At 51.8% G+C, this 26,947-nt stretch overlaps 1 protein-coding gene across 3 annotated transcripts in view; it reads right to left on the reverse strand.

The window, feature by feature from the left end:
* Positions 1–18,214: 18,214 nt before the first annotated feature.
* The window catches only part of ADORA2A (adenosine A2a receptor), a 44,329-nt gene continuing 35,596 nt past the window's right edge, over positions 18,215–26,947 (reverse strand). For all 3 annotated transcript variants that reach the window (XM_029057853.1, XM_029057852.1, XM_029057854.2), the window contains one exon: positions 18,215–19,768. In XM_029057853.1, the coding sequence (XP_028913686.1) occupies positions 18,811–19,768 (958 nt within the window). In that variant the 3' untranslated portion in view covers positions 18,215–18,810. The remainder of the gene's footprint in view (positions 19,769–26,947) is intronic.

Here is a 26,947-nt window from a genome sequence, read left to right on the forward strand (position 1 = left end):
TATACTACTCGTAACTACTTCCTAATGACTTGAATTGTACTTTGGATTTTCTAAAGCATTTTCACATTAACAATCCCATTTGGTCCTCGAAACATCTCTGTGAGGTAGGGAGAGGCTCCCTCATTTTACAGATGAGGAAATGGGGTTGCCAAGAGGTGAAATGAGCTGGATAAGGTCACCCAGCAGGCTGGTGGCAGAGCTGGGATTAGAGTCTGGGTCTCCTGACGCCCAGTCCCGGGCTCTGTCCACGCTGCTTCTTGGACTCTGCCCTCCTCGGCTACCTGAGCCGAGGGAGGGATCGGGGAGAAGAGTCCATTTCTTGGGCCGGTGAAAGCGTACTTCTGGCTCCGGGGGAAGTTCAGGGGAAAGAGGGCCTGGAGCAGGGCTGAGCATTCCTCAAGAACCTAAGCAGGGTTCCTGAAAATAGTGGAGGTAATGATAAGAGTAATAATAGTGTTCAATTCTTAAGATCCTTGTGGGCAGGGAATGTGTCTACCAACCACGTTGTAATAATAATAATGTTGGTATTTGTGAGCACTGTTCTAAGCGCTGGGGTAGACACAGGGGAATCAGGTTATCCCACGTGGGGCTCACGGTCTTAATTCCCATTTTACAGATGAGGCAACTGAGGCACAGAGAAGTTAAGTGACTTGCCCACAGTCACACAGCTGACAAGTGGCAGAGCTGGGATTCGAACTCATGACCTCTGACTCCAAAGCCCGTGCTCTTTCCACTGAGCCACGCTACTGGAGTCTCCCAAGCATTCAGTAGTGTTCTGCACACAGCAAGCACTCAATAAATGTCACTGAGGATGAGAATGTGCGCAGAGCAGTATACTAAGCACTAGGGAAGCATACAGAGGTGGGAATTTGACAAGGCCTTTGGCCCTCAAGAACATAACTGCGATCTCAGAACATAAGTCTGGGATAAGGGAATAGAGACAGATGCAGAAAGAGTGATGAAGGAAATACCCAAACATAAAAGACAAGTACATAAAATGAAAGCAAAAATCAGTAGATTGGTCTTGGGATCTGTTTGAACGACTCTGAGAGCGGCAGAGAAGGATGCTTGGAGGAAAAGTGTGGTGATATCACACTGCATCGTTATCATTAATACCAATAACTATTATATTATAATTACAATGATAAGTTATAAATTTGTTATGAATGCAAGCTATAAATAACGGTTAACTAATTAACTGGTTAATAATAATAACAATGAAAATGAGAAGCAGCATGTCCCAGTGGAAAGAGGACCAGGGTTCTAAGTCCAGCTCTGCCACTTATCGGCTGTGCGACCTTGGGCAAATCACTGAACTTCTCTGGGCCTCCATTACCTCATCCATAAAATGGGGATTAAATCCTATTCCCTCCTACTTAAACTATGAGCCCCATTAGGGCCAGGGAGTGTGTCCACCTGATTAATTTATATTTACCACAGCATTTAGAACAGTGCTTGACACATAATAGCACTTAAGTATAATAAGAATAACAACAATAATAATATTTGTTAAGTGCTTACTATGTGCCAAGCCCTGGGGGAGATACAAGATAATTAAGTTGGACAGAGTCCCTGTCCCACATAGAGCACATAGTCCAAGTAGGAAGGAGTGGGATTTAATTCCCACTTAACAGATGAGGTAACTGAGACACAGAGGAAGTGAAGTGACTTGTCCAAGGTCACGCAGCAGATACGTGGAAGAGCCAGGATTAGAACTCACAACCTCTGACTCCCAAGACCATGATCTTTCCACTAAGCCATGCTGCTGTGGCCATCTTTTCCTTGCCCACATCCCAGACCCAGTGTTCAGTATAATTGAGCTGCAGAGGACCCAGTCCACTCTTGCCCCTGATCCTCAAAGCTCCCACCTTTTCTTACTTCCCCTCTAGACTATAAGCTCGCTGTGGTCAGGGAACGGTTCTCCCAACTCCCTTATATTGCACTCTACCAAGCACTTAGAACAGTACCCTGCACACAGTAAGCACTCAATAAATACAATTGACTGATTGACTCTGCCCTTTGCCTGAGAACCCCACCAAGTCACACCCCCTGGGCCGCTCAGTGTGAAGCACCTGCCCAGTTGGCAAAGGTTTGCGAGAAGCAGAATCTCTGACCTTAGTTGCCAGAGCCAACAAATTCTGACAGGGAAGCAAGTCGAAGAGAGGAAAGTCATCATCTTTCCTGGGGTGGGAAGAGACAAGAAGTATTGCTGTTTGAAACGGGGGAGAGAGGACTGGAGGGAGGGAGCAGTGGCCAGGGTTAGGGGGAAAGGGTTCTTCTAATGGTGTTTGTTAAGCCCTTACTATATGCCAAGCACTGTTCTAAGCACTGGGATAGATACAAGATAATCAGGCTGGAAACAGTCCATGTTCCCCGTGGAGCTTGCAGTCTTAATCCCGATTTTACAGATGAGATAACTGAGACCCACAGAAGTGAGGTGACTTGGCCAAGTTTGCCCAGCAGACAAGGGGTGGAACCGGGACTGGAACCCAGGTCCTTCTGACACCCAGGCCTGTGTTCTAGCCACTAGACGGTGCTTCTTCTCCTGACCCAGTGGGGTCAGAAGGGCAGCTCGAACAGCCCCGGAGTGTTTCTGTGGCCCCGGTCCCCTCGGCTTCCCGAGACTCCGCTCAGCCGGCGGTCGCCGCACGGCGGAGGAGTGGCCGGGTTCTATTTTTAATCTCCCGACTCCATCTGTCCCCCCCTGCAGCTGGCCCTGGCTTCGCCTCCGCACAAAAGCTTCCTTGTGAGCCCCGGGAAGCCCCTGCCCCGTGGAGAGGCAGGAAGCTATTTTGAGCCCGGCAGATGGCATAGCCCTTGCCGCCTGCCTGCAGCAGTCAGATGCCAGACTTTGCCAAATCCTGTGCCAAACCCTGAGCAAGAGTCTGGGTCGCCCCAAACCTCTCCTCATTGCCTCAGGCGGACGAGTCATCTGTCCCTGAGAGGGGTGGGGCGGGGGCAAGGCCGGGGACTGCTTAGTGGTAGACGGTGGGTCTGGTCGCTTCCGCCCCGTCCCCAGCGCCTCTGACCCAGGGCCTTCCGGGCCTTCCCAGAGAGCACTTCCTATTTCAGCCCCAGGCCTCTGGAGTGCTCACTGATATCCTTGCCGTTCTCAGAGCAGACAGTGCCCATCCCACCCTCCCAGCCAGGAGGCTGCCCAGGAAGACGCCACCATGCCGCCTCATTTCGGGAAACCCTAGATTACCCCCACAGCTAGCGTTAGCATGGGACTTTTCACTCCCTAAGAAGGCGCATCCCTGTCCGCACCCCCGAAGCCTCACTGCTCAAACCACAGTCTCACCTCGGCCCCGAGGCTCGTGGTCAAATGGCGGCTCTTCTGTGTCAAGAAAGAGTGAGGGATGGGCGGGAATGGCTTAGTGAGGCCATTTTCCAAGCTAAAGTTAATAATAATGATAATTTTGGTATTTGTTAAGCGCTTACTATGTGCAGAGCACTGTTCTAAGTGCTGGGGTAGATACAGGGTAATCAGGTTGTCCCACGTGAGGCTCACAGTTAATCCCCATTTTACAGATGAGGTAACTGAGGCACAGAGAAGTTAAGCGACTGCCCACAGTCACACAGCTGACAAGTGGCAGAGCTGGGATTCGAGCTCATGACCTCTGACTCCCAAGCCCGGGCTCTTTCCACTAAGCCACGCTGCTTCTAAAGTTCAACCCAGACCTCAGCTGGAAACCCACCTTGGCCGTTTCCCCCCCCACTCCGGCTGTGGGCCTGAAACTTGGAACCCTAGGAAAACTGCAAGAGTCCTCCTAGTTCACAGATGTCGAAACCGTCACCTCGGGCAGCCTGCCACCATGCGTGCCCATGGGAATGGCGAGGGAGCACCAGCTGTGACCCCACAGGGAGAGGAGGGATGGGCTTCCAGGACTCCCTAGTTCGAGACGTGTGTCTCCAGGACTCTTAAGGATGACTCAGAACGTGGGTAGAATGGAGAGGGCCCCAGACTTCGAGGAGAAGAGATGGGGTGCTGTGGGATACCCCCGAGGGCAGAGCTGCGCCCAGAGGTGGTCGCGAGGCCCTGATATCTGCCGTGGATTCCCCTGGGGGGTCGGTGTTGCTCCACCCTCCCCAAGAACGGCGCTGCCCCAGGCCCGCCAGAGACAGAGTCAAAAACAAGCAGTCCCGGACCCCGGGCTGGGGGTAGGGTGGCATTACGGTAAGATGATCGGAGACAGCTGAGTGACATTCCCTGGCCTGTTCAGTTCTGGCCAAACCTCAAGAATTCACTTTGGGACCAGCCTACCCTGACACTTCCCTGGGTGCTATTTTTTTTAAATCGTTTATATTAAGTGCTTACTCTGTGCCGGACACTGTACTAAGCCTTTGGGTGGTATAATAATAATAATTGTGGTCTTCGTTAAGCACTTACTATGGGCCAGGCCCTGTACTAAGCACTGGACTGGATACAAGCCAATCGGGTCGGACACAGTCCCTCACAGTCTCATTCTCATTTTACCGATGAGGTAACTGAGGCACAGAGAAGTGAAGTGACTTGCCCAAGGTCACACAGTGGAGAAATGGCAGATGCGGAATTAGAACCCATAACCTCCTGATTCCCGGGTCCGAGCTCTATCCCCCATGCTATGCAATCATCTGGGACACATTCCCCATCCCACATGGGGCTCACAGTCTTCTTAATCTCCATTTTACAGATGAGGGAACTGAAGTGCAGAGAAGTGAAGAGACTTGCCCAAGGTCACACAGCAAACAAGTGGTAGAGCTGGGATTAATAATAATAATGCAGATGACACGCAGATCTACATCTCCGCCCCTGTCCTCTCCCCCTCCCTTCAGGCTCGCATCTCCTCCCGCCTCCGGGACGTCTCCACCCGGATGTCGGCCCGCCACCTAAAACTCAACGTGAGCGAGACTGAGCTCCTCATCTTCCCTCCCGAACCCGGTTCTCTCTCAGACTTCTCTATCACCGTGGATGGCACGACCATCCTTCCCGTCTCTCGGGCCCGCGATCTCGGCGTCATCCTTGACTCGTCTCTCTTGTTCACCCCACGCATCCTATCCGTAAGCGAGACCAGCCGGTTTCACCTTTACGATATCGCCAAGATCCGCCCTTTCCTCTCCACCCAGACGGCTACCTTACTGCTACGGGCTCTCGTCATATCCCGGCTAGACTACCGTGTCCGCCTTCTCTCTCATCTCCCTTCCTCCTCTCTCGCCCCGCTCCGGTCTATTCTTCACTCCGCTGCCCGGCTCATCTTCCCGCAGAAACGATCTGGGCCTGTCACTCCCCTTCTTAAACAACTCCACTGGTTGCCTATCGACCTCCGCTCCAAACAAAAACTCCTCACTCTAGGCTTCGAGGCTCTCCGTCACCTCGCCCCTTCCTACCTCTCCTCCCTTCTCTCTTTCTACCGCCCACCCCGCACGCTCCGCTCCTCCGCCGCCCACCTCCTCGCCGTCCCTCGGTCTCGCCCGTCCCGCCGTCGACCCCCGGGCCGCGTCCTCCCGCGGTCCCGGAACGCCCTCCCTCCTCACCTCCGCCAAACTGATTCTCTTCCCCTCTTCAAAACCCTACTTAAAACTCACCTCCTCCAAGAGGCCTTCCCAGACTGAGCTCCTCTTCTCCCTCTACTCCCTCTACCACCCCCCCTTCACCTCTCCGCAGCTTAACCCTCTTTTCCCCCCATCTCCCTCCGCTCCTCCGCCTCTCCCTTCCCATCCCCTCAGCACCGTACTCGTCCGCTCAACTGTATATATTTTCATTACCTTATTTATTTTGCTAATGAAATGTACATCGCCTCGATTCTATTTAGTTGCCATCGGTTTTTACGAGATGTTCTTCCCCTCGACTCTATTTATCGCCATCGTTCTCGTCTGTCCGTCTCCCCCGATTAGACCGTAAGCCCGTCGGACGGCAGGGACCGTCTCTATCTGTTGCCGACTTGTTCATTCCAAGCGCTTAGTACAGTGCTCTGCACATAGTAAGCGCTCAATAAATACTATTGAATGAATGAATGAATGAATAATAATGTTGGTATTTGTTAAGTGCTTACTATGTGCAGAGCACTGTTCTAAGCACTGGGGTAGACACAGGGGAATCAGGTTGTCCCACATGAGGCTCACAGTCTTAATCCCCATTTTACAGATGAGGTAACTGAGGCCCAGAGAAGTGAAGTGACTCACCCACGGTCACACAGCTGACAAGTGGCAGAGCCGGGATTTGAACCCATGACCTCTGACTCCCAAGCCCGGGCTCTTTCCACTGAACCACGCTGCTTCTCCCACTGAACCACGCTGCTTCTCAGCAGGAGAACCCAGGATTAGATTAGAAATCAGGCCTTCTGACTCTCAGGCCCATGTTCTTTCCACTAGGCCACACTGCTTCTTCCAGCAGGCAGTGGCCCTGAGGGCTCTAGACTAGCCCAGGCTGCTGGGGAGGGGAGGTTGTTTGGGTCTACTGGAGTTCTGGGATTGCCCATGGCACCTTCAGGGCACTCCCAGGCAACTCTGGTCCTGCCAAATAGGAACCAGAACCCCTGGAACTGCCCAGAGCCAGTGCCGTCTCCCAGGATGATCCCAGAGGATCTGCCAAAACACTGAAAAGTCAGTCAGGCAATCTGTCAATCATATTTATTGAGCACTTACCGTGTGCAGAGCACTGTACTAAGCACTTGGGAGAATGCAATTGTTGTGGGACAATTCCTGCCCACAACAAGCTTGCGGTCTAGACGGGGAGACAGACATTAATATAAATAAATAAATAAATTACAGATGCGCACATAAGTACGTGAGGCCGAGGGAGGGATGAATAAAGGGAGCAAGTCAGGGTGACGCAGAAAGGAGAGGAAGAAGAGGAGAGGAGAGCTTATTCAGGAAAGGTCTCTTGGAGGAGACTTGCCTCCAGTAAGGCCTTGAAGGAGGAGGGGGAGCGTAATCGTCTGTCAGAAAAAGCCCAGTCCCCCTGGGGGAAGGCTCGGGCCTGGCCGGGACCGAGCCCGGGGGTTCAGGGGGAGCAGCTCGACTCTGGGAATGGAACGAGTGGAACGGCTTTTTGGCTTGCGGTGCTGGACTCCAGTTTGGGCCGGAGACTGAAAGGGCTTCGTGCGTCGTTAGTTTGCGGAGACCAAAACTGCCCCTACAAAGGAGCCGGTAATAGATCCACATCGTCTCGGGGGACACAAGATTCAGTCTCTCCCCATTCCGGCTGGGACAGCTGGGAAATGGGCAGCTGCTCCTAACCCTTCAGAACTGGGATCCAGTTACCTTTCGGGGGGAGAGATTCCTGGATTTCCTGTGCCAGAGCATTTCAGTAAATAATGGCAGTGCCGAGGGCTGAGTTTCTACTCCCCGCAGGAAGCAGAGATAGGCTATTCGCCCGATCTGAATATTCCCCGGAGCAATAAGGCAATTCTTGAAGATTTGGGCCTGGGACCAGATATTGAACAGAAATGGAGTCTTCTCATGGCCGGCAGCTGGCAAAATGGCAGGCTGTGGTGTCTTTGCGGTAACTGTGGTTTTGTAGGTTTGTTTTTTTCTGTGGCATTTGTTAAGCGCTTATTACGTGCTAGGCACTGAACTGAGTGTTGAGATATAGACAAGCTAATCAGTTCGGACACAGTCCACGTCCTAAGTGGGGCTCGCAGTCTCAATGCCCATTTTACAGATGAGGTAACTGAGGCCCAGAGAAGTTAAGTGTGACTTGTCCAAGGTCACACAGTAGACCAGTGGCAGAGCCGGGATTACAACCCAGGTCCTTCCGACTCCCAGCCGAGACTCAATCCACTAGGCTATGCTGCGTCTCTTCAAGATCTTGCAGATTTCCCATCCCCCAAAGAACGGTGAAGCCCAGAGCAATCTCAGAGGCTCCCAGCCATCAGTCAGTCATCATATTTATTGGGCGCTTACTGGGTGCAGAACACTATAGTAAATGCTTGAGAGAGTACAATACAACAGAGTCGGTAGACACTTTCCCCAAGGAGCTTCCAGTTTCGAGGGGGAGTCATTCCAGGGAGGGGATAGGAGGGTGGGAGGCTTGCTCTTTGGGTTCTTCCAAGGTTCTCCAGGCCATGGTAGACTTCCGGGCAGCTGCGCTCTCTAGAGCCTCCTCTGATCTGGTGGCCCTGACTAGACCAAGTCCTGGACGCCCACTCTGGTGTCCTGCAGTGGTTCAGGGATGGTTGCCCAAGGCCTAATTCTGACTTCTGGGCAACCTTTCAGGCGTCTGGTTCCCACAACAAGACTCTCAGTTCCAGGGTTGAAGGAAGGAGCCTGGGGAGATGTGCAGCCATTAAAGGACTAGCATATCAGTAATTATGCGTGGCTCAGTGGAAAGAACTCGGTATTGGGAGTCAGAGGCCATGGGTTCGAATCCCGGCTCTGCCACTTGGCAGCTGTGTGACTGTGGGCAGGTCACTTCACTTCTCTGGGCCTCAGTTCCCTCATCTGTAAAATGGGGATTAACTGTGAGCCTCACGTGGGACGACCTGATTACCCTGTATCTACCCCAGCGCTTAGAACAGTGCTTTGCACATAGTAAGCGCCTAACAAATACCAACATTATTATTATTATCCATATTCATTCATCTATATGAATATCCGTCTCCCCCTCTAGACTGTAAGATCACTGTGGGCAGGAAATGGTCTACCAACTCTGTTTATCTTATTCCCTCCCAAGCGCTTAGTTCAGTGCTCTGCACACAGTGAGTGCTCAATAAATATGATTGATTGATTGATTGATTGAAGGGGTAGTGGTTACCAGGACTCTGCAGCAAAACCTAGTGGATGGAGCATGGGTCTGGGAGTCAGAAGGAGCTGGGTTCTAACCCCAGCTCTGCCACTCGTCTGTTATGTGACCTTGGGCAAGTCACTTCACTTCTCTGTGCCTTAGTTACCACTTCTGTAAAATGGGGATTAAGAGTGTAAGCCCCATGTGGACAGGGACTGTGTCCAAACAGATTAGCTATCATTTACCTCAGTGCTTTGACACTTAGTAAGCAAGTAACAAATATTATTATTATTATTACTACTACTGATAATAACCTCATCATCACCACTCCCGCTCTGCATTTATGGATGATCCAGGTGTTCAGGGCCTGGTGGAGGTCACTACAGTCCTGCTCTGGACGTTGGGTAAGCGGTATGCCGCTTGGATCACAAACATACAGAATCCAGTCTGGAAGCAGGGCTCCCTGACCACCAATAATAATGATAGTAATAATAACAGTGGTATTCGGTAAGCGCTTATTATATGCCAGGCACTGTACTAAATGGTAGGGTATTATGATACAAGCAGCAAATCGGCTTGGACACAGTCCCTGCCTCACACAGAGTTCATAGTCTTCATCCCCGTTTTACAGAGGAGGTGACTGAGGCACCAGACAAGTGAAGTGTTTTGCCCAGGCCACACAGAAGACAGGTGGCCGATGCAGGATTAGAACCCATAACCTCCTGACTCCCAGGCTCAGGGAGAGAGAGGTTATCCATTCGACTCTCCTGCCTTCATCCCAGAAGAGGCCTACAGGGAACCAACCACCGGGGAACTGACATCCCTAAACAACTACAGTGAATGTTGCCAGCAGCTTGATCAGAGAAGGAGTGAGGTTTAGTGGACAGAGCACGGGCCTGGGAGTCCTAAGGACCTGGGTTCTAATCCCAGCTCCGCCACAGGTCTGTTGTGTAACTTTGGGCAAGTCACTTAACTTCTCTGGGCTTCAGTTAACTCACCTGTAAAATGGGGGTTAATAATAGTAATAATAATTATGGTATTTGTGAATCACTTACTATGTGCCAGGTACTATATTAAGTGCTAGAGTAGATACGAGCAAATTGTGTTGGACAAAGTCTCTGTCCCATGTGAGGCTCACAGTCTCAAGCCCCATTTTACAGATGAATTAACTGAGGCACAGTGAAGCGAAGTGACTTTCCCAAGATCATACAGCAGACAAGCGGCAGAGCCGGGATTAGAACCCCGGTCCTTACATGATGAAAAATAATAATAATATTGGTATTTGTTAAGCGCTTACTATGTGCAGAGCACTGTTCTAAGCGCTGGGGTAGACTCAGGGGAATCAGGTCGTCCCACGTGAGGCTCACCGTTAATCCCCATTTTACAGATGAGGTAACTGAGGCACAGAGAAGTTAAGTGACTTGCACACAGTCACACAGCTGACAAGTGGCAGAGCCGGGAGTCGAAGCCATGACCTCTGACTCCGAAGCCCAGGCTCTTTCCACTGAGCCACGTTGCTTCCCCATGTTCTATCCTCTCTGCCATGGGACAGGGACTGTCCAGACTGATCGATTTGTATCTACTCCAGTACTTAGAACAGTGTTTGGCACATAGCAAGCACTTAGAAAGTACCTTAATAATAATTATTATTAATAGGATCAGACCTTGAGTGAGGCCCATCCACAGAATAAGGAAAGCACTAACAGACAGGACAGTGCTCTCTGCTTGGGACCTGATGAAGAGGCCAAAGGACAAGTGAGATTTTTTCAGGGTTGAGAGGCAGACTCCTTCTCATCCAGCCTGGCCCCACTGACAGGGTCACAACCACCTTTTGAGCTAGCCCGGAGCCCCCCGGGAAGCTTCCTCTTGGATGTCTGCCCTTACGGAGATGACCGGACATTTTGCACAGCCCAAGCCCGAGCTTCCTCCCCAGCAGGAACTGAGGAAGCAGAACAATGAGCCGTCGGTCTGAGCAGGTCGCGGGGCCCCGACAAGCCGGACGGCGTCTCTCCGAAGCCTCGACGATTCCCAAGCTCAGCCTCGGCTCTCGTGCTCCGGGTCAGTCACGTCCAGCGGTGCGATAAAGCCGAGGGTCAGGCCAGCTGCCCTCCACCCTGGCCTTGACCCCGTGCCCTCCAAGGACTCCCATCACAGTCGGCCAAATGTTGCTTAGGTTTTGCCCAGGGTGTCGGTTTTGTCCCTGGATCACTCGGTTTCCCCTTTTGCTAGGTCACTTCCTGTAGGACTATCCCCAAGATGGGGCAAGGTAGTGGGGGCCAGAACTCAGGTGATTGAGACGAAGGGGTTGGCAGTCTTTGATGCTGGGGTTACTTGCCTTCCTCTATCTTCCTTTCCCATTCTCTCCGCTCCCCCTCTCCCACTATGTGAATAATACTGTTGCTCAAGCTTCACCTGGCCATGAAGCTAAGGAAGAACTGCAGTCTGGCCCGGAAGCACCATTTACACTCTTTCTCCCTCCTGGACCAAGTCCCAGCACTGACTCCTCCAGCTTCATGGCAGGGAAGGAAGGAAAACATCTCCCTCGGCTGACAGAAAGAAGCTTCTTCCACTAAAGTTGTCCAGTTCATGGTGAGCCGCCTGGGCTGCTCGCCTAAACCCCAAAGCCCTTTACTCTGAGATCCTATAATGATAATAATGGTACTTTTAAAGCAGTTATGTGTTGAGTACTGTAGTAAACAATGATGTATATACGAGATAATCAGGCTGAACACAGTCCCTCTCCCATATGGAGCTCCCACTCTAAGTGGGAGGAAGAACTGTTATTGAATCTACATTATACAGATGAGGAAACTGAAACCCAGAGTAGTGAAGGGGCTTGCCCGAGGTCAAACCACGGGTAAATGGCAGAGCTGGGATTAGAACCCGGGTCTTCTGACTCCCAGGCCCATGCTCTTTCTGCTAGGCTGCTTTTCTAGCGGAGAAGAAGCAAAAGGTGTCCCTCTTCGCTCGCCATCCCCACTCTGCTAAGACCTAACGTCAAAGGTGCCAGACTCTGCCCACTCTCTGAGACCTGCTTTTGAGAATGTGCCTCTGGGTTGCCCTCGCACCAGGCAACCGGCGGGGAAGGGATCGGGGGAGCGGGGAAGGAAGGGCAGGAGTGTGTTGGCAGTTACCAAGCCCCTCAGGGAAGCTTGGACAGTGACGGCTCTCATCTGAGCAGGTGCGGCAGATAAGGTCAATACCACGGAGCTGATAGACACGATCCCTCCCTACAAGGCGCTTATATTCTAGAGGGGAAGACACATTGGCTCAGTGGCCCAAAGGGCAGCTCACATTTTTCCAAGGGTGGAAGGACCCAGTCCTATCTCTGCCATGAAGTGTCATGACTATTCCCTGAAAATCCTGATCCCCAAAGTCTCACCACCACCCAAGCTTGGCATCATGGGAGTTTTCCAGGCCTGAAAAGACTAGGGAGAGAAGAGATTCTCCTCAGAGCTGGGAGAATGCACAGTGAGACACAAGGATTGGGAATGTATTGAATTTTATTTCTCAGTAAAAAACAATAACAGAATCCTGGTCACAAGGCTCAAGTGAGGGGCCGCCTTGAGGGGGGCAGAGGGGATCAGCCACGTTGGGGAAGTTCCATTGCACTCACTCACCCCACGGAACACAGACGAGCCCAACCCAGCCCTGCCTCCGGCCCCGCACGGATAGATGTGGAAATAACTGAGAAAGTCTTCCTATAAATTATAGAAACACTTAAATTAAAAGGGGACAGAGTTCTGTACAGAGTGAACCATCCCACCCAGGTACTCCCGGAGGCTACAATATAAAGTCAGAAAGAAAGCTCTTCTTCAGGGTCTGCCTGTAGTCCTGAGAGGACCAGAGAGTCCTAGTCTGGGGCCTGAAAGGACAGGACGCCGGATGCCCCATTCACAGAAGGGACAGCCAGCTAACTTGCTTACACCCTGGTCTCAGGGCCAACAGGACAAGTATGGACTCACCCCCGACATTCTGGGCCTGGGTACTCCCCAGCCGCTCGGTCACCTTGTTAAGCCAGAGAGGGGCGGTCCTAAGCATCGCAGCTTCCATCCTCTTCCAGCGGTCTTTGGGGGCCTCTAGCTCACAGGGACAGCTGTCGTTCCCATATGGATTTATGACCCCAGGGGAGATGAAGCTGTGGGGAAACGGTCGGGGTCTTTGGCTTGGGAACCCATTGGGCCACCATTGGGAGTTATTGTTAGGTGGGTCACCGACCTGGATCGGGAACCACCAGACTCTGTGAGGACTGGGACCCTGGAGAAGAGATCCAAAGAACCTCAGAGGGGAAGAAAGGCCTAGAAGCCTGACTCCTGTGAAACCAGACTCAAGGAACTGGAATTATTCAAACAGGAGAAAAGAGGGACAACACTGAGATTCTTCAGGTTTATCAAGACCCTCACCTTCTGCCCCAAACCTGGCCAGTCCTTATAACTGGGAGACAGGGAGGGGGCTGGGCAGGGGAGTCAACTGGCATAGAAATTGATGCCAGCTGTTCTCCATCGCCACCATGGCCGGACAAGAGGAAATGGGTTTAAGCTGCAGCAGCTGAGATATGGACTAGATACCAAGGAGCATTTTCTGACGGTGAGGGTTAGTAAACCCCGGGCTGCCTGGCTGGAAGCCTGTGGAATCTCCGTCTCTGGAAATCCCCCTCGAAAGGAGAGATTCTCAAGTGTCTGAGAGAGTTAAGCCCTCCCTGGAAAGTTGAACTAGACTTGGGGACTCCCGGGCCCTCCCTAGGAGTCTTTGATCCCAGACAGGGAGTGGATTAGCAGCTGCTTCTCCCAGTTCTGAGCACTTCTCCTAGGTACATCTTGAAGATAATCAGAGGGGGCTTCTCCTGTTCCCCTGGACAGTCTTTGTTCTTGGCTCCAGGTTGCTACCGGCCAAGGCAGCAACCTGGGGGAGGGATTGGTGTTCCCAGTGCGACTCCAGGACCCGGGAAAAGGGGCCAGGAGAAAGGGAGCAGCACATCTCTAGCCCTTCTACTAGGGACACTCATTTTGGCTGGGGGGAGGGAGGAGAAGGGTGTGAAGGGAGTGGAAGGAGGAGGAGGAAGATGGAAAGGGGAGAAGTAGGGAAGAAGAAAAGGGGAGGAAGAGAAATAATAGGAGGCGGAGGGAAACTGGGAAGGAAAGAGTGGGGGAAAAGGAGAAAGGAGGGGATTGGGTGCCAAAGAAGGTAGGTCCTTTTTGAAAAGCCATTTGAGACTCCTAGTCTCAGAATGAGCTAAGTCTCTGCGTTAAGCAGGCTCCGCTGAGGGCAGTCTGAAAGGTTGCTAAAAGCGGAATGCAATTCCAAGGGAAATAATCACATTATTGTGGGTAACATGATCAATCCTTAACTGAGAATTGTACCGATCCCTTAGAAAGCGGAGCTGGCTTATCTCCCCTCCTTACTGCCCTCACACCTAGGCTGAAACTCCTCTGGCTCCAGAGTCACGGAAACCGGTGCAGGGGAGTGTGAGGAGGGTGGGGGGAGGAGTGGGAGGGATATGGGGGGAGGATGGGGAAGATATTGGGGGGAGTGTGAGGAGGAGGAAGTGGGGTGCTTGGGGAGAGGGTGAGGGAGGGTTTAGGAATGGGGATGATATGGAAGGAGTTGGGGGGGGGGAATGGGGAGAGGGTGGAGGGAGTGGGGGAAGTTGGGGGAGAATGGGGAGAGAGTCGGTGGGCATGGGCTGTGGAGGGGAAGGTGTGGGACTGTAAGCTCCCCTCTAGACTGGAAACTCGTTGTGTGCGGGGAACGTTTCTACCAAGTCTGTTGTATCGGTCAGTGTCCTGCACGCAGTCAGCGCTCAATAAATACCACTGATTGATTGAGACGGTGGTGGTCAAAGAGGGGAGGGGGCAGGGATGGGGAGAGGGGAAAGGGTGGGGAGGAAGCAGGGAGAAAGGGAATGGGGAACAACCACTTGGGTAGCCCACAGACCACTGCCTTTCAGACCAGAACAGGGGCTCCAATCCCTCCCTGCAACTTCCCGCCTCCTTTCTCCTTTTCCTTCCGGTTCTCTCGGTGGGGTCCAGGCAGGGGAGCCAGCCAGAGAAGGGGGCTGGGGCTGACCACAATGCCCCCACCCCGAGCTGGGCCATGTTGGTCCTCTCGGGCGAGGACTGCCGGAAGGTTTCAGACGGACAACAAGGGCCAAACCCCTGCAGATGCAAATGATCGCTGGAGTGCTGCGTCTCTGGAGAGCAATGAAATCTGTGGAATTTCTTCTCACAGAAAGCAGATCCCAGTGAGCGTCTACTGGGGATGGAAGGAGAGGTTTCTACCAGAACCTTCCATTGCGGAAACGCCACCTCTGTGCTCCCCGCTGCCAGTTTTTTCCTCAGGCTTTCCGGTTCCGGAGGCCTGAGGGGAGGGCTCTGCTGCCTCTCCCACTAAAGGAAGATCAACTGTAGACCTAGCTGTACCCTGTACCCTGCTCCCCGAAGGCTGGGGTCTTCCTCCTTCTCCTCTGAGACTCCTGCAGGGGGAGGTACAGAATCGACAGGGTCCTGGGGGTGGGGGAAGGTCTGGCCCAGCCCCCAGAACACCTTGATTTGAAGGACTTTCAGGGGTCCAAGGCATTTCCAGAGCTGCTCTATCCAGCCTAGGGGGTGTCAGGGGTGGTTCTGAGTCCCGAACCCTAAGGCCCATATGAGGAGGGCCACCCGACCCCTGGCCTCCCCAGGATCCATCATTCTGGGGGTGCCCCCTGGTCTGCCCCTCCCCGACCGGCCTACTCCTCAGCCAGCCCCAGTCCCTAGTGTGGGTGGAGAACTATTCCCCGGGGAACCAAGCGCTTAGAAAATGCAGTTCACTTTGCTCCCCTTCTCCTCCTAGCACTCCCCCCCGCCCCCCCGCCTTTCCCCTCAGGACCCTGCTTTCCTAAATCCCAGCTTGGAGAACACAGCTGCATTGCCTCAGTTCCCGGTAGTCACCAGGGAAGGGGAGAGGCTGGGACTCTGAACTCCACCTTCACCTCTGCCCTGTCACCCTGACAGGAGATGTATCAGATAGAAAAGGTCAGAGATCTGGAGAGGACTGAGCAGAGTGGAAAGGCCTTTCCCAGGCTCCTTCATGCGGGTCGCTCCCCCCAGGGTTTTGGCTCCAGGGAGACAAGAAGCACCCCCATCCCAGGAGCTGAAGCTACTGGTTAAGCTAAAGTTATTGACTGAAGACTCAACAGCATCCTGGGAACTTGGAGGTTGTCCTATCTGACTGGGCTCGACATCGCAGCATCGCTGGGAAAAGTCTCTCTGAGTCTGGTTAAACCAGGAACATCCACATGCAGTAACCACGGTGCCAACTCTTTCCAAGCTCCCCACCAACCCTCCCTCCACACCCCCGAAACTGGCAGATTTGCTTTCTCTGGGAGCTGGAAAAAACTCTTCACCCAAATCTTCACCCATAGATGCTGGCTGCTAGCAGAAACTGCCACTGCCTTAGCCCACCGGGGAGCCTCGGCTTCTGTTCTTAAAAGACCGATCTCTTCCATCCCTCAAGCAGAGATGAAATGTAAAGGGAGTGAGGGATCCAGAAAGCCCTGCCCTCCAGGGAGGGATCTAGAAAGCTCTACCCTCTGGAGGCCCCTGGGGACTGAGTGGTTCCAGCCTCTTTGAAGGTTCAGATACTCTAGAAGAAATTTGAGGGCCGGGAGGGGGGAGTCAGGATAAAACCGGGATCCCTAGGTCTGTGTGAGATCGCTGGGAACCCCTTGGTGATTCTGGGGCTCACCGATAGCCTCTCGAGATTCAGCCCATCGAGGGCGGCGAATCCTCCCGGCTGCCTTCAGAAAAATGGCAACCGCCAAATCCATAGGTGGATTCAGTGACTCCGTGAAAGTCCTTCAGACACAACGGAGTCCCAGTGGGAAGAGACCGCAACCCCACCCAAGGAAGTCTGGGCAGCTCCGATAGCCATCGAAGCCCAGAGCAGCCATTCTCCTCGGCCTAGAAGTCCCGGGACCCCCAGGGGAGTTCCTGCGCGGGCCCCGGGAGGTCGGTCTCACACTGGGGCCTGCGGCAGTGGCCCGAGGGGAGCTACTGAAACACAATGGGCCACCAGGACCTCCCCACCCAAGCCACGCTGACATTTTCCCACACTGCAGGCTGGACTTGGCTTCTAGGGAGGCCTAATTGTTATAGAGTCAAATGCAGGAAATGAACGGCATGTTATTCTTAGAGATATTTCAGCTCCAGACTGAGTCTCTTTCCCTTGATGCCTTCCTCAGCTGGAGAACAGCTAAGGAGGGTCGGAAGTGGAGGTTCCCAAATGTCCTAGAGAAAACTAGTAAAGAGCAGCAGAATCATTAGGCTAAGCATCCAAGAGAGGACTCACTTTGGGACTAACCCCTGGCTGAGGGAAGCTGCGAAAGACACAGAATAAAAATATAAGTAGGCACCTAAAGAGGACAACTTGTCCCTTATCCCAAGGCTGGGAATGGAAAAAGTGTGAGCTCGGGGCCAGAGCTATCGCAGTTTTGGTTTGCCGCTGCTCCTCTGTTCACTGAGGGACACAAGGGAGAAAAATCTGGCGAAGTGAGGGGTTGGGGTTGGTTTACAGCAAAAGCCCTGTGGAGGATAGAGTAAGCCGCCCCCTCTCTCCCACTCTACTGAAGAACTCCACCTCCCGGCTTTTCTGTCCTCGGAATGGAAGCTTCTGTTTTATAAACAGAGAAACTCTTCCTCGGAAGTGTCCGAACAGACCGTCTCCATGCAGCCTGTTCCATAGAGCTTGTTTCTCCCAGGATTCTACTCCTCCCAAAGTGCAAAGATCTCTCTCTTACACACAAACACACACACGCGCACACACACACACACGTGTGCATATGCACACACACACACACAAGCGGAGGTTGCCTCAAGCAGCTCTTTGAAATACACAGACTGACTTAAAGCCAAGCTCCCCATGCAGCAAAATGCAAATGAGCGGAAATGGATGGGCATCAGAACAAGATGACTGGGGCAGCTCCCAATCCAGGACCTACTTAGCAGCGGGATAAACGGACCAGCGTTTCCCCTGGGAGTTCAGATGGAGGAGGTTTAGTTAGCCTGGAAGGGTTTAAAATAAACTAGGGCTCATTTCAATCCCATCTTTGAACTGGAGATTTTCCTTTCAGAAGGAAAAAGAGATCCAAGTTGGGAGACAGACAGACGTATCCGCTGATGGACGCACGCACACGCACACATACAAAAAGTAGTCCCACAACTCTGTTTTCCATCTTACACTGTCCGTAGCACTTCCCACCCTGGGCCCCGTTCCCTGGGTCCCAAGCCCTCTCAGACCCCCGAAGTGGGCCGACCTCACCCCCGGTTGTGAAGAGCAGTCCCCTTCCTGCCCCTCAGCTGGAGGAGTGACATTTGACTAATTCTTCCTCACCCTGGACTAGCCCTTGAAAGAGTGGACAGGTATCGCCACGGGACTTCTGGCTGCTAAGGGGCACCCCCACAGCGGGGTCACAGTCATTCGGAGCAGCAGGACCTGGCAACAGCCCCAGCAGGGAGAAGAAAACATACCAAAGAAAGTTTCAGATTCTTTACAATTTCTCTTGTAAAAAAACAAACAAACCAAAAAAACCCCACCCAGACTCCCCACTTCTGACTCCGACTCCTCCTCGTGAACAGAGCTTCATGTTGGGTGAAACTTCAGGAACCCTGCTGGAGACACTTCCATCCCCAGGCAGGGAGGACGAGGTGTGTCTTGTGTGACCAGCAGGCTCAGACCACGCTGGCCTGCTCGCTTCACGGTTCCTCTTCCCAAGGCCAAGGGAAGTCAAGGGAAGGCCTCTTCTCGTCTGCGCTGTGGGGGTTGGGCATGCCCAGGGCAGGGCAGGTCACCGGAACCCTCGTCTCATCTCAGCTTTCCAGTGCACGACCCGAGAGGGGGCAGGGAGGAGTCAAATATTTGGACACATGAGGTGTGACTCCTTTCCTCATCTCCAGGCCTTCTTTCTGGCCTCTCTGCCTGTCCGGTTGGTCCCGAAAGTATTGAGATTGAACAGTCCACCACGACGCCTCCGACCCAGGCATGCTCCTTCCTGCCCCTCTCCGCCACCCTCAAATTGGTCGGGAGGAAATCCAGGTCTCATCTTCACCAGGAAGATGCGGCAGAAACTTTCAGGAGACGTCTTCGGCCTCCAGAGCGGAAGCGCCCTCCAGGCAGACGCCCGCCAGCCCTTGGGGGAGGAGCCCCGTGCTCGAGGCCGCGGGCTGGCCGCGGTCCGCCGGGTCCCTGTCCCCGCCAGCCTCGAGGACCTGCCCGTTGGTCTCCAGGTCCAAGCCGTTTCCGTTCGAGCGCCACGTCGTGCCCACCTCCCTCAGGCTGGGCCCCAGCTCCTCGGTGTCCCTACGGAGGGCTCCCGGGTCCCCGTTGGCGTAGACGCTCAGGGTGTAGCCATTGATCCTGATGCTGGGGTGATCGCTGTCCCCGCCGTAGGTGGTGGAAGTCCTCGTGCTGGAGGTGCCCGCCTTGAACTGCTCCTTCTTGCCTAGGAGGTGCTGCCTGAGGATGCGGCGGAAGGTCTGGCGGAATTCCCGGATCCTGTAGGCGTAGATGAACGGGTTGACGACCGAGTTGGTGTGGGACAGGATGATGGCCAGGTACATGAGCCACAGAGGGGCGTGGCGGCAGCCGGGGCAGAACAGGGTAAAGCAGTTGATGATGTGCAGGGGCAGCCAGCAGAAGGCGAACAGGCCCACGATGATGGCCAGGGACTTGGCCGCGTGGACCTCCTTCTGCAGGATGGAGCGAGACCGCTCCCCGGGCACCATCTTGTTCTCCATCTGCTTGAGCTGCCGGCGGGCCGCCATGAAGATTTTCAAGTAGATGCCGAACATGAGCAGGAGGGGCAACAGCACGCAGGCGAAGAAGTTGTAATAGACCATGTAGTCCATGGTCACGACGGCCTCGAAGAGGCACTCCACCTTCCTGTCCCCACACACCTGGGAGCTGTTCCCGGCTCCCTGGGAACACTTGTTCCAGCCCAGCATGGGCGTCAGGCCGATGACGAAGGACAGGACCCAGCAGATGGCGATGATCCCCTTGGCCCGTGGGCTAGTCACCAAGCCATTGTACCTGGAAGAGAAACAGACCGTTATCAGACGCGCCCAACAACCAGCCGTTCCCTACGGCCCCAGATCCTGCGGCAGGATTTCCAAGATTAAAAAAAAAAAAATTATGGCATTCATCAAGCCCCTACTGTGTGCTGGGCACTGTACTCAACGCTGGCTAGATACAAGCTGATCAGGTTGTGGGCAGGGAATGTGTCTGTTATATTGTTACATTATTATTTATTACCCTCTTTATTTTGTTAATGAGGTGTATATGCCCTTGATTCTATTTATCTTGATGACGTTGTCTTGTTTTCGTTCCGTTCTCTTTTGCTCTGCCGTCTGTCTCCGCCGTTTAGACTGTGAGCCCGTCACTGGCCAGGGATTGTCTCTATCTGTTGCCGAATTGAACATTCCAAACGCTTAGTACGGTCCTCTGCACATAGTAAGCGCTCAGTAAATACGATCGAATGAATGAATTGTATTCTCCCAAGAGTTTAGTTCAGTGCTCCGCACACAATAAATACGATCGACTGACTGACTGACTGGCACAGTCCCTGTCCCACATGGGGCTCAACCTTAATCCCCATTTTGCAGATGAGGTAACTGAGGTACAGAGAAGTGAAGTGATTTGCCCACTTCTCACACAGAAGATGTGGCAAAGGCGGGATTAGAACACAGGTCCTTCTGACTCCCAGGCCCAGGCTCTATACACTAGGCCACACTGCTTCCTTCTCTGCTCAATCCCCTTTGAGGGTGCGGCTTCCATCCCTCCTCATCTCGGGCTGCTCACACTGATCCCGCCTTGGCATGTTTGCCACCTCTGGGGGTAGGAGTTGGGCCCAGGCCGAATTTACGCTTTGGGGATGTCCCGCTTTCCCACCTTTTCTTCCTGATTTTAGTGCCACTTCCCAACTGAGCTGGAGCACATTTAGCTCTGAAGGAGGAGGAGATGCTCCACGGAAATGATCCCATCCTCTCCTTCCACTGCTCATTCCCCTTCCAGTCCCCCCGGGTCTGTCTCCCCCTCTAGACTGTAAGTTAGCTGCGGGCAGAAAACATATTCATCCATTCGTTCAATCATATTTACTGAGCACTTACTTTGTGCAGAGCACTGTACTAAACGTGTGGGAAAATACAACACACCAAAAAACAGTGACATTCCCTGCCCACAGAGAGCTTACAGTCTAGAGGGTGGGGAGATAGACATCATTACAGATACATAAAATTACCGCTATGAACGATACGAAGTGCTGGGAGGCTGGGAGAGGGGAAAAGCAAAGGGAGCAAGTCAGGGCGACGCAGAAGGGAGTGGGAGATGAGGAAAAGTGGGGCTTAGTCTGGGAAGGCCTCTTGGAGGAGGAGGAAACATAATCTACCTACTCTGTTACATTGTATTCTCCCAAATGCTTAGTGGCTTACCCCCAAACTAATCTCAGATACGCACCCCTGCTGAGGGCGGGGCGCCTTACCCGTTTCCCCTAGGCGATAACACTAGCAGCTGCTCACTGTGGGCAGGGAACATGTCTACCAACTGTTATATCGTACTCTCCCGAGAACTTAGTAATAAGAATAATGGTATTTGTTAAGCGCATACCATGAGCCAAGCACTGTTCTAAGCGCTGGGGTTGATAATCAGGTTGGGCACAGTCCCTATCCATCATGGAGCTCACAGTCTTAACCCCCATTTTATAGATGAGGTAACTGAGACATGGAGAATTTAAGTGACTTGCCCAAGGTCACATAGCAGACAAATGGCAGAGACCGCATTCGAACCCAGGTTCTTCTGACTCCCAGGCCTGTGCTCTATCCACCACACCATGCTGCTCTGCTTACAGCGTGGCTCAGTGGAAAGAGCCCAGGCTTGGGAGTCAGAGGTCATGGGTTCGAATACTGGCTCTGCCACTTGTCAGGTGTGTGACTGTGAGCAAGTCACTTCACTTCTCTGTGCCTCAGTTACCTCATCTGTAAAAATGTGAATTAACTGTGAGCCTCAGGTTGGACATCCTGATTACCCTGTATCTATCCCAGCATTTAGAACGGTGCTCTGCACATAATAAGCGCTTAACAAATACCAACATTATTATTATTATTATTACAGTTACTGCTCAATAAATACAGTTGATTGAAATACTGTAATTTGATGAAATACTGAAATTGATTAATCAATGCCATCCTTAGTAAGACTGCACTCACTACAGTGAGCTGACTTTCTTTTCGGCAGGTGTCTTGCCACCCATTCCTCATCAGGAGGAGGACGGTCACCGGTGGGACGGAGAGCTACCAGCCTTCTCCCCGTCTGGCCTCAGCGACCTCAACCTGGGCTTTTAAGGAAGACTCTTGTTCCAGAGAATAGACTTTATCCCAGCCGTTAGTACAATATTTTGGCACAAAGGCAGTGCTGAATAATTATCCCAATTTTGATCATGATTATTACCTGCTGAAAGCCAGTCAGGGACCCAGTAATATGGTATCACTGGTTGGAAACTCCTTACCATTAAATTTAAGGATTCAACCACCTTGGTCCCTCTTATCTTACCTTGCTGATTTCCTTCTAATAACGTTGGTATTTGTTAAGCGCTTACTACGTGCCGAGCACTGTTCTAAGCGCTGGGGTAAGATACAGGGTAATCAGGTTGTCCCACTTGAAGCTCACAGTTAATCCCCATTTTACAGATCAGATGAGGCACAGAGAAGTTAAGTGACCTGCCCACAGTCACACAGCTGACAAGTGGCAGAGTCAGGATTCGAACCCATGACCTCGGACTCCAAAGCCCAGGCTCTTTCCACTGAGCCACGCTGCTTCCCCGCTGCTTCTGCGGCCCAGCACACTCAGCTCCTCTAACCACAACCTACTCACTGTACCTCAATCTCTTGCCCACAACCTGTCTCTGGCCTGAAACACCCTCCCCGTCCATGTCCTGCAGACCACCACTCTTCCTCCCCTCAAAGCCTTATTAAAATCACATCTCCTCCTAGAGGCCCTCCCTGACTGAGCTCTCATTTCCCCTACTCCCTCTCCCTTCTGTGTCACCTTGCACTTGGATTTTCACCCTTAATTCATTCCACCTGCAGCCCCACAGCATTTATGTATACATTTGTAATTTATTCATTTATTTTAATGTCTGTCTCACCCTCTAGGCTGTAAGCTAATTGTGAGCAGGAAACATATCTACCAACTCGGTTATAATGTTCACACAGTGAGCATTTTTTTAAAAAATGGTGCTTATCAAGTGCTTACTATGTGCCAAGCCCTGCTCTAAGCACTGGGGTAGATACTCTTTAATCAGGTTGGACACAGTCCCTGTCGGTCAGTCAGTCAATCGTATTTATTGAGTGCTTATTCTGTGCAGAGCACTGTATGAAGTGCTGGGGAGAGTACAATACAACAATAAACAAACACATTTCCTGCCCACAATGAGCGTACAGTCTAGAGGGGGGAAACAGATATTAATATAAACAAATAAATGACAGGTATGTATATAAGTGCTGTGGGGCTGGGAGGGGGGATGAGTAAAGGGAGCAAGTCAGGACAGAAGGCAGAAGGCATTAGGAGAAGAGGAAAGGAGGGTTTTGTCAGAGAAGACTTCTTGAAGGAGATGTGCCTTCAAGAAGGCTTTGAAGGAGGGGAGAGTAATTGTCTGTCCAGGCCAGGGGAGAGATAATAATAATGTTGGTATTTGTTAAGCGCTTACTATGTGCACAGCACTGTTCTAAGCACTGGGGTAGACACAGGGTAATCAGGTTGTCCCCCGTGAGGTTTGCAGTCTTAATCCCCATTTTCCAGATGAGGTAACTGAGACACAGAGAAGTGAAGTGACTTGCCCACAGTCACACAGCTGACAGGTGGCAGAGCAGGGATTTGAACCCATGACCTCTGACTCCCAAGCCCGTGCTCTTTCCACTGAGTCACGCTGCTTCTCTACCTGCACCTCTGTCCTCCATCCCTTCTCATCTTTACAGAGACTTGAGCCTGGTCTCCTTTTCTCTACAAATGACACCTTCAACCACACACCCTCTCTGATGGCTCATTTCCTTCTGCTTTCAAGCACACCCACATCTCCCCTATCTTAAAAAGCCTTCTCTGGATTCCTGGGCACCGTCCAGTTAATGCACCCATCGCTCTCCTCCCAGTCCTGTCCAAAGTCCCCGAGTCAGTTGTATAAACCTGCTGCCTCAATTTCCTGCCTTCCAACTCCATGCTCGACTTTCTACGATCTGTTTTCAGGCCTTCACTCCACCGAAACTGCTCTCTCCAAGGTCACCACTCACCTCCTTCTTGTCAGATCAAAAGGCATCTCTCCTGATCTTCCACTAGATCTTGGCTGCCTTCAACGCCTCTTTGAGAAACACTATCTGACTGGTTTTCCTGACACTGTTCTCTTCTCATTCTCCCTTGACTGATTCTTCTCGGTCTATTTCGCCTGCTCTTTCTCTAACTGGGTAAACCTCAAAGCTCTGTTCTGGATCCCTGTCTCTTCTCAGTTTACAATCAAGCTCTCGGGAGTGCTCTTCCACCCCTTCCCTCTGATCCAGCTTCAACTATCACCTCACTGCAGATCTCTCCCAAATCTCTTTAATAATAATAATAATAATGATATAATAGTGGTTTATTATTAATAATAATGGTATTTATTATTATGGTATTTTGTGGGCTAGAGGTCGGCATCGAGACAGATGAGATCAAGATACAGTGAGAAAGTTAGTATTAGAGGATTGAAGTGAGCAGACTGGGTTGTAGTAGAAGAGTAGCGAGGTGAGGTAGAAGGGAGCAAGGTGATTGGGTCCCTGTCCCACATGGGCTCACAGTCTAAGTAGGAGGGAGTAGAATTTAATCTCCATTTTCCAGATGGGGCAACTGAGGCACCGAGTAGCTAAGTGACTTGCCCAAGGTCACACAACAGACAGATGTCAGAGCCGGAATTAGAACCCAGGCCCTCTGACTCCCAGGCCCATGCTCTTTCCGCTAGTCCAAGCTGCTTCTCATGCGTTCAGTAAATACGATCGATTGATGGACTCGAGTTAGAGCTCCCAGATGTGGGACCGGGAATTCTAGGCCACGGAGCTCCGGTGGAGTCTTTGGGAAATGAGGTGCTGTTGGGCAGAGGAATGCCCGGCTCCCGGAGGTTTTCTCTCTGGGGTCGGCGACGGAGAGCGCCGGTTCACAGGCCTCCTCGCCTAAGAGGCGGCAGCGCCCCTGGAGAACGAGGGCTGAGAGGAGGCACGCTGCCCGGGGCGCGGGAACGGACAGGCTTTTTTTTATAGCAGCCAAAGGGGCTGTTCCAGCTGTGGGACACAGCTGTGCAGTCTCCAAATTCCTGCTGACCAGAATGTGGCCCATTCTGTGCCATTGTTTGTGTTTGTTTGCAAAGCTTTAAGTGCAGTTGGTTGTCCTCTTGAATTCTGTCCTAAAATACACAACCTGAAGTCCAGGGAGAGGTTCTGGATTCAATAAATAGAATGTCGGAAAGGAGGAGGCATTTCCTCCTGCCCCAGCCCTTCGCTGGGGTCAGTTGAGATTCTTCCCCAGCTCCTGGGAGTCCCCATCTTCCCTGGATTCCAGAAAAGACCCTAGGGGATTTGGGATTGAGTGAGGGGAGGGAGGGAGGAGCCTCCTCAGACTGGCATCAGACAGGGAGGGGAGAAGGGGAGGTAAGTGTGGAAAACAACACACTTGCATCTGACAATTTCCTTTCTCTCCCTGTGGAAAGTAGAGGACCGAGAGGATAATATGAAATTAAAAAAAAAGAAAATGAGTGATGCCCAGGTTTGAGCAACTGTAAAAATTTTACGTCTTAAATTTGTAATGACTTCGTGCTCTGCCAAAGACAATATGACAGTCACACATTCAGTCATATTGGATTTTTTTGAAAGGACAGCCTATTAGAAGAATTCCGTACACGTATTTACAAGCACACATTTAACATAGAATGCAAAACAAAATAGCAGCATATGCAATTTTTTTAAAAGCAAGCTTTCAGAGAAAAAAATGCTAGACTCTATTTGCCACCTTCAGACATCCATCTAACTTTGTTCCAGATTTTTTGGCTATGTTATTCAAGAATATCACTTATATACCTCCTTCATTCCCCACCTTCCTGTCAGTCTCTCCTTTATTCACCCCGCCTCACGCATGTTCTTCTCCAGAACATTCTCCCTGAACATTTTCCTTCAAATGAAGAAGCGGCATGGCCTAATAGAGCATGGCCTGGGAGTCCGCAGGACCTGGGTTTTCATCCCAGTTTATTCACTTGTCAGCTGTGTGACTTTAGGCAAGTCACTTAATAATAATAATAATAATGTTGGTATTTGTTAAGCGCTTACTATGTGCCGAGCACTGTTCTAAGCGCTGGGGTAGACACAGGGGAAGCAGGTTGTCCCACGTGGGGCTCACAGTCTTAATCCCCATTTTACAGATGAGGGAACTGAGGCACAGAGAAGTTAAGTGACTTGCCCACAGTCACACAGCTGACAGGTGGCAGAGCTGGGATTCGAACTCATGAGCCCTGACTCCAAAGCCCGTGCTCTTTCCGCTTCCCTGTGTCTCAGTTACCTCATCTGTAAAATGGTTATTAAGACTGCAAGCCCCAGGTGGGAGATGGGTTGTGTTCAACCCAATAATAATAACGATGATGGCATTTTTTAAGCGTTTACTATGTGCCAAGCTCTGTGCTAAGTGCTGGGGTAGATATAAGGTAATCAGGTTGGACGCAGTCCATGTCCCACATAGTCCTCACAGTCTTCATCCCCATTTTACAGATGAGGGAACTGAGAAGCGAAGTGGTTTGCCCAAGGCCACACAGCAGACAAGTGGCAGATCTGGGATTAGAACCCAGGTCCTTCTGACTCCCAGGCCCATGCACTATCCACTAGTTTATATCTACTCAGTGTTTAGAACAGTGCCTGACACATAAGCGCTTAACAAATACCATAAAAAAGATAAAATGACAATATAAATGCTCTGGCTCCAGACCTAGAATGCACGGGGGTTAATTAAGAGAAAAGCATGGCCTCTGCCTACATGTTGCACCTGAGGGAGACCGGGTTGTCCGAGACAAATCAATCAATCAATTAATGGTATTTACTGAGTGCTTATTATGTGCAGAGCACTGTATGAAGCACTTGTGAGAGTACAGTACAACAGAATGAGCAGAAATATCCCCTGCCCATAATGACTTCACAGTCCAGAGGGAGAGACGGACTG

This window comes from Ornithorhynchus anatinus, chromosome 2 (assembly GCF_004115215.2).
Source record: "Ornithorhynchus anatinus isolate Pmale09 chromosome 2, mOrnAna1.pri.v4, whole genome shotgun sequence".
Classification (NCBI taxonomy): Eukaryota; Metazoa; Chordata; class Mammalia; order Monotremata; family Ornithorhynchidae; genus Ornithorhynchus; species Ornithorhynchus anatinus.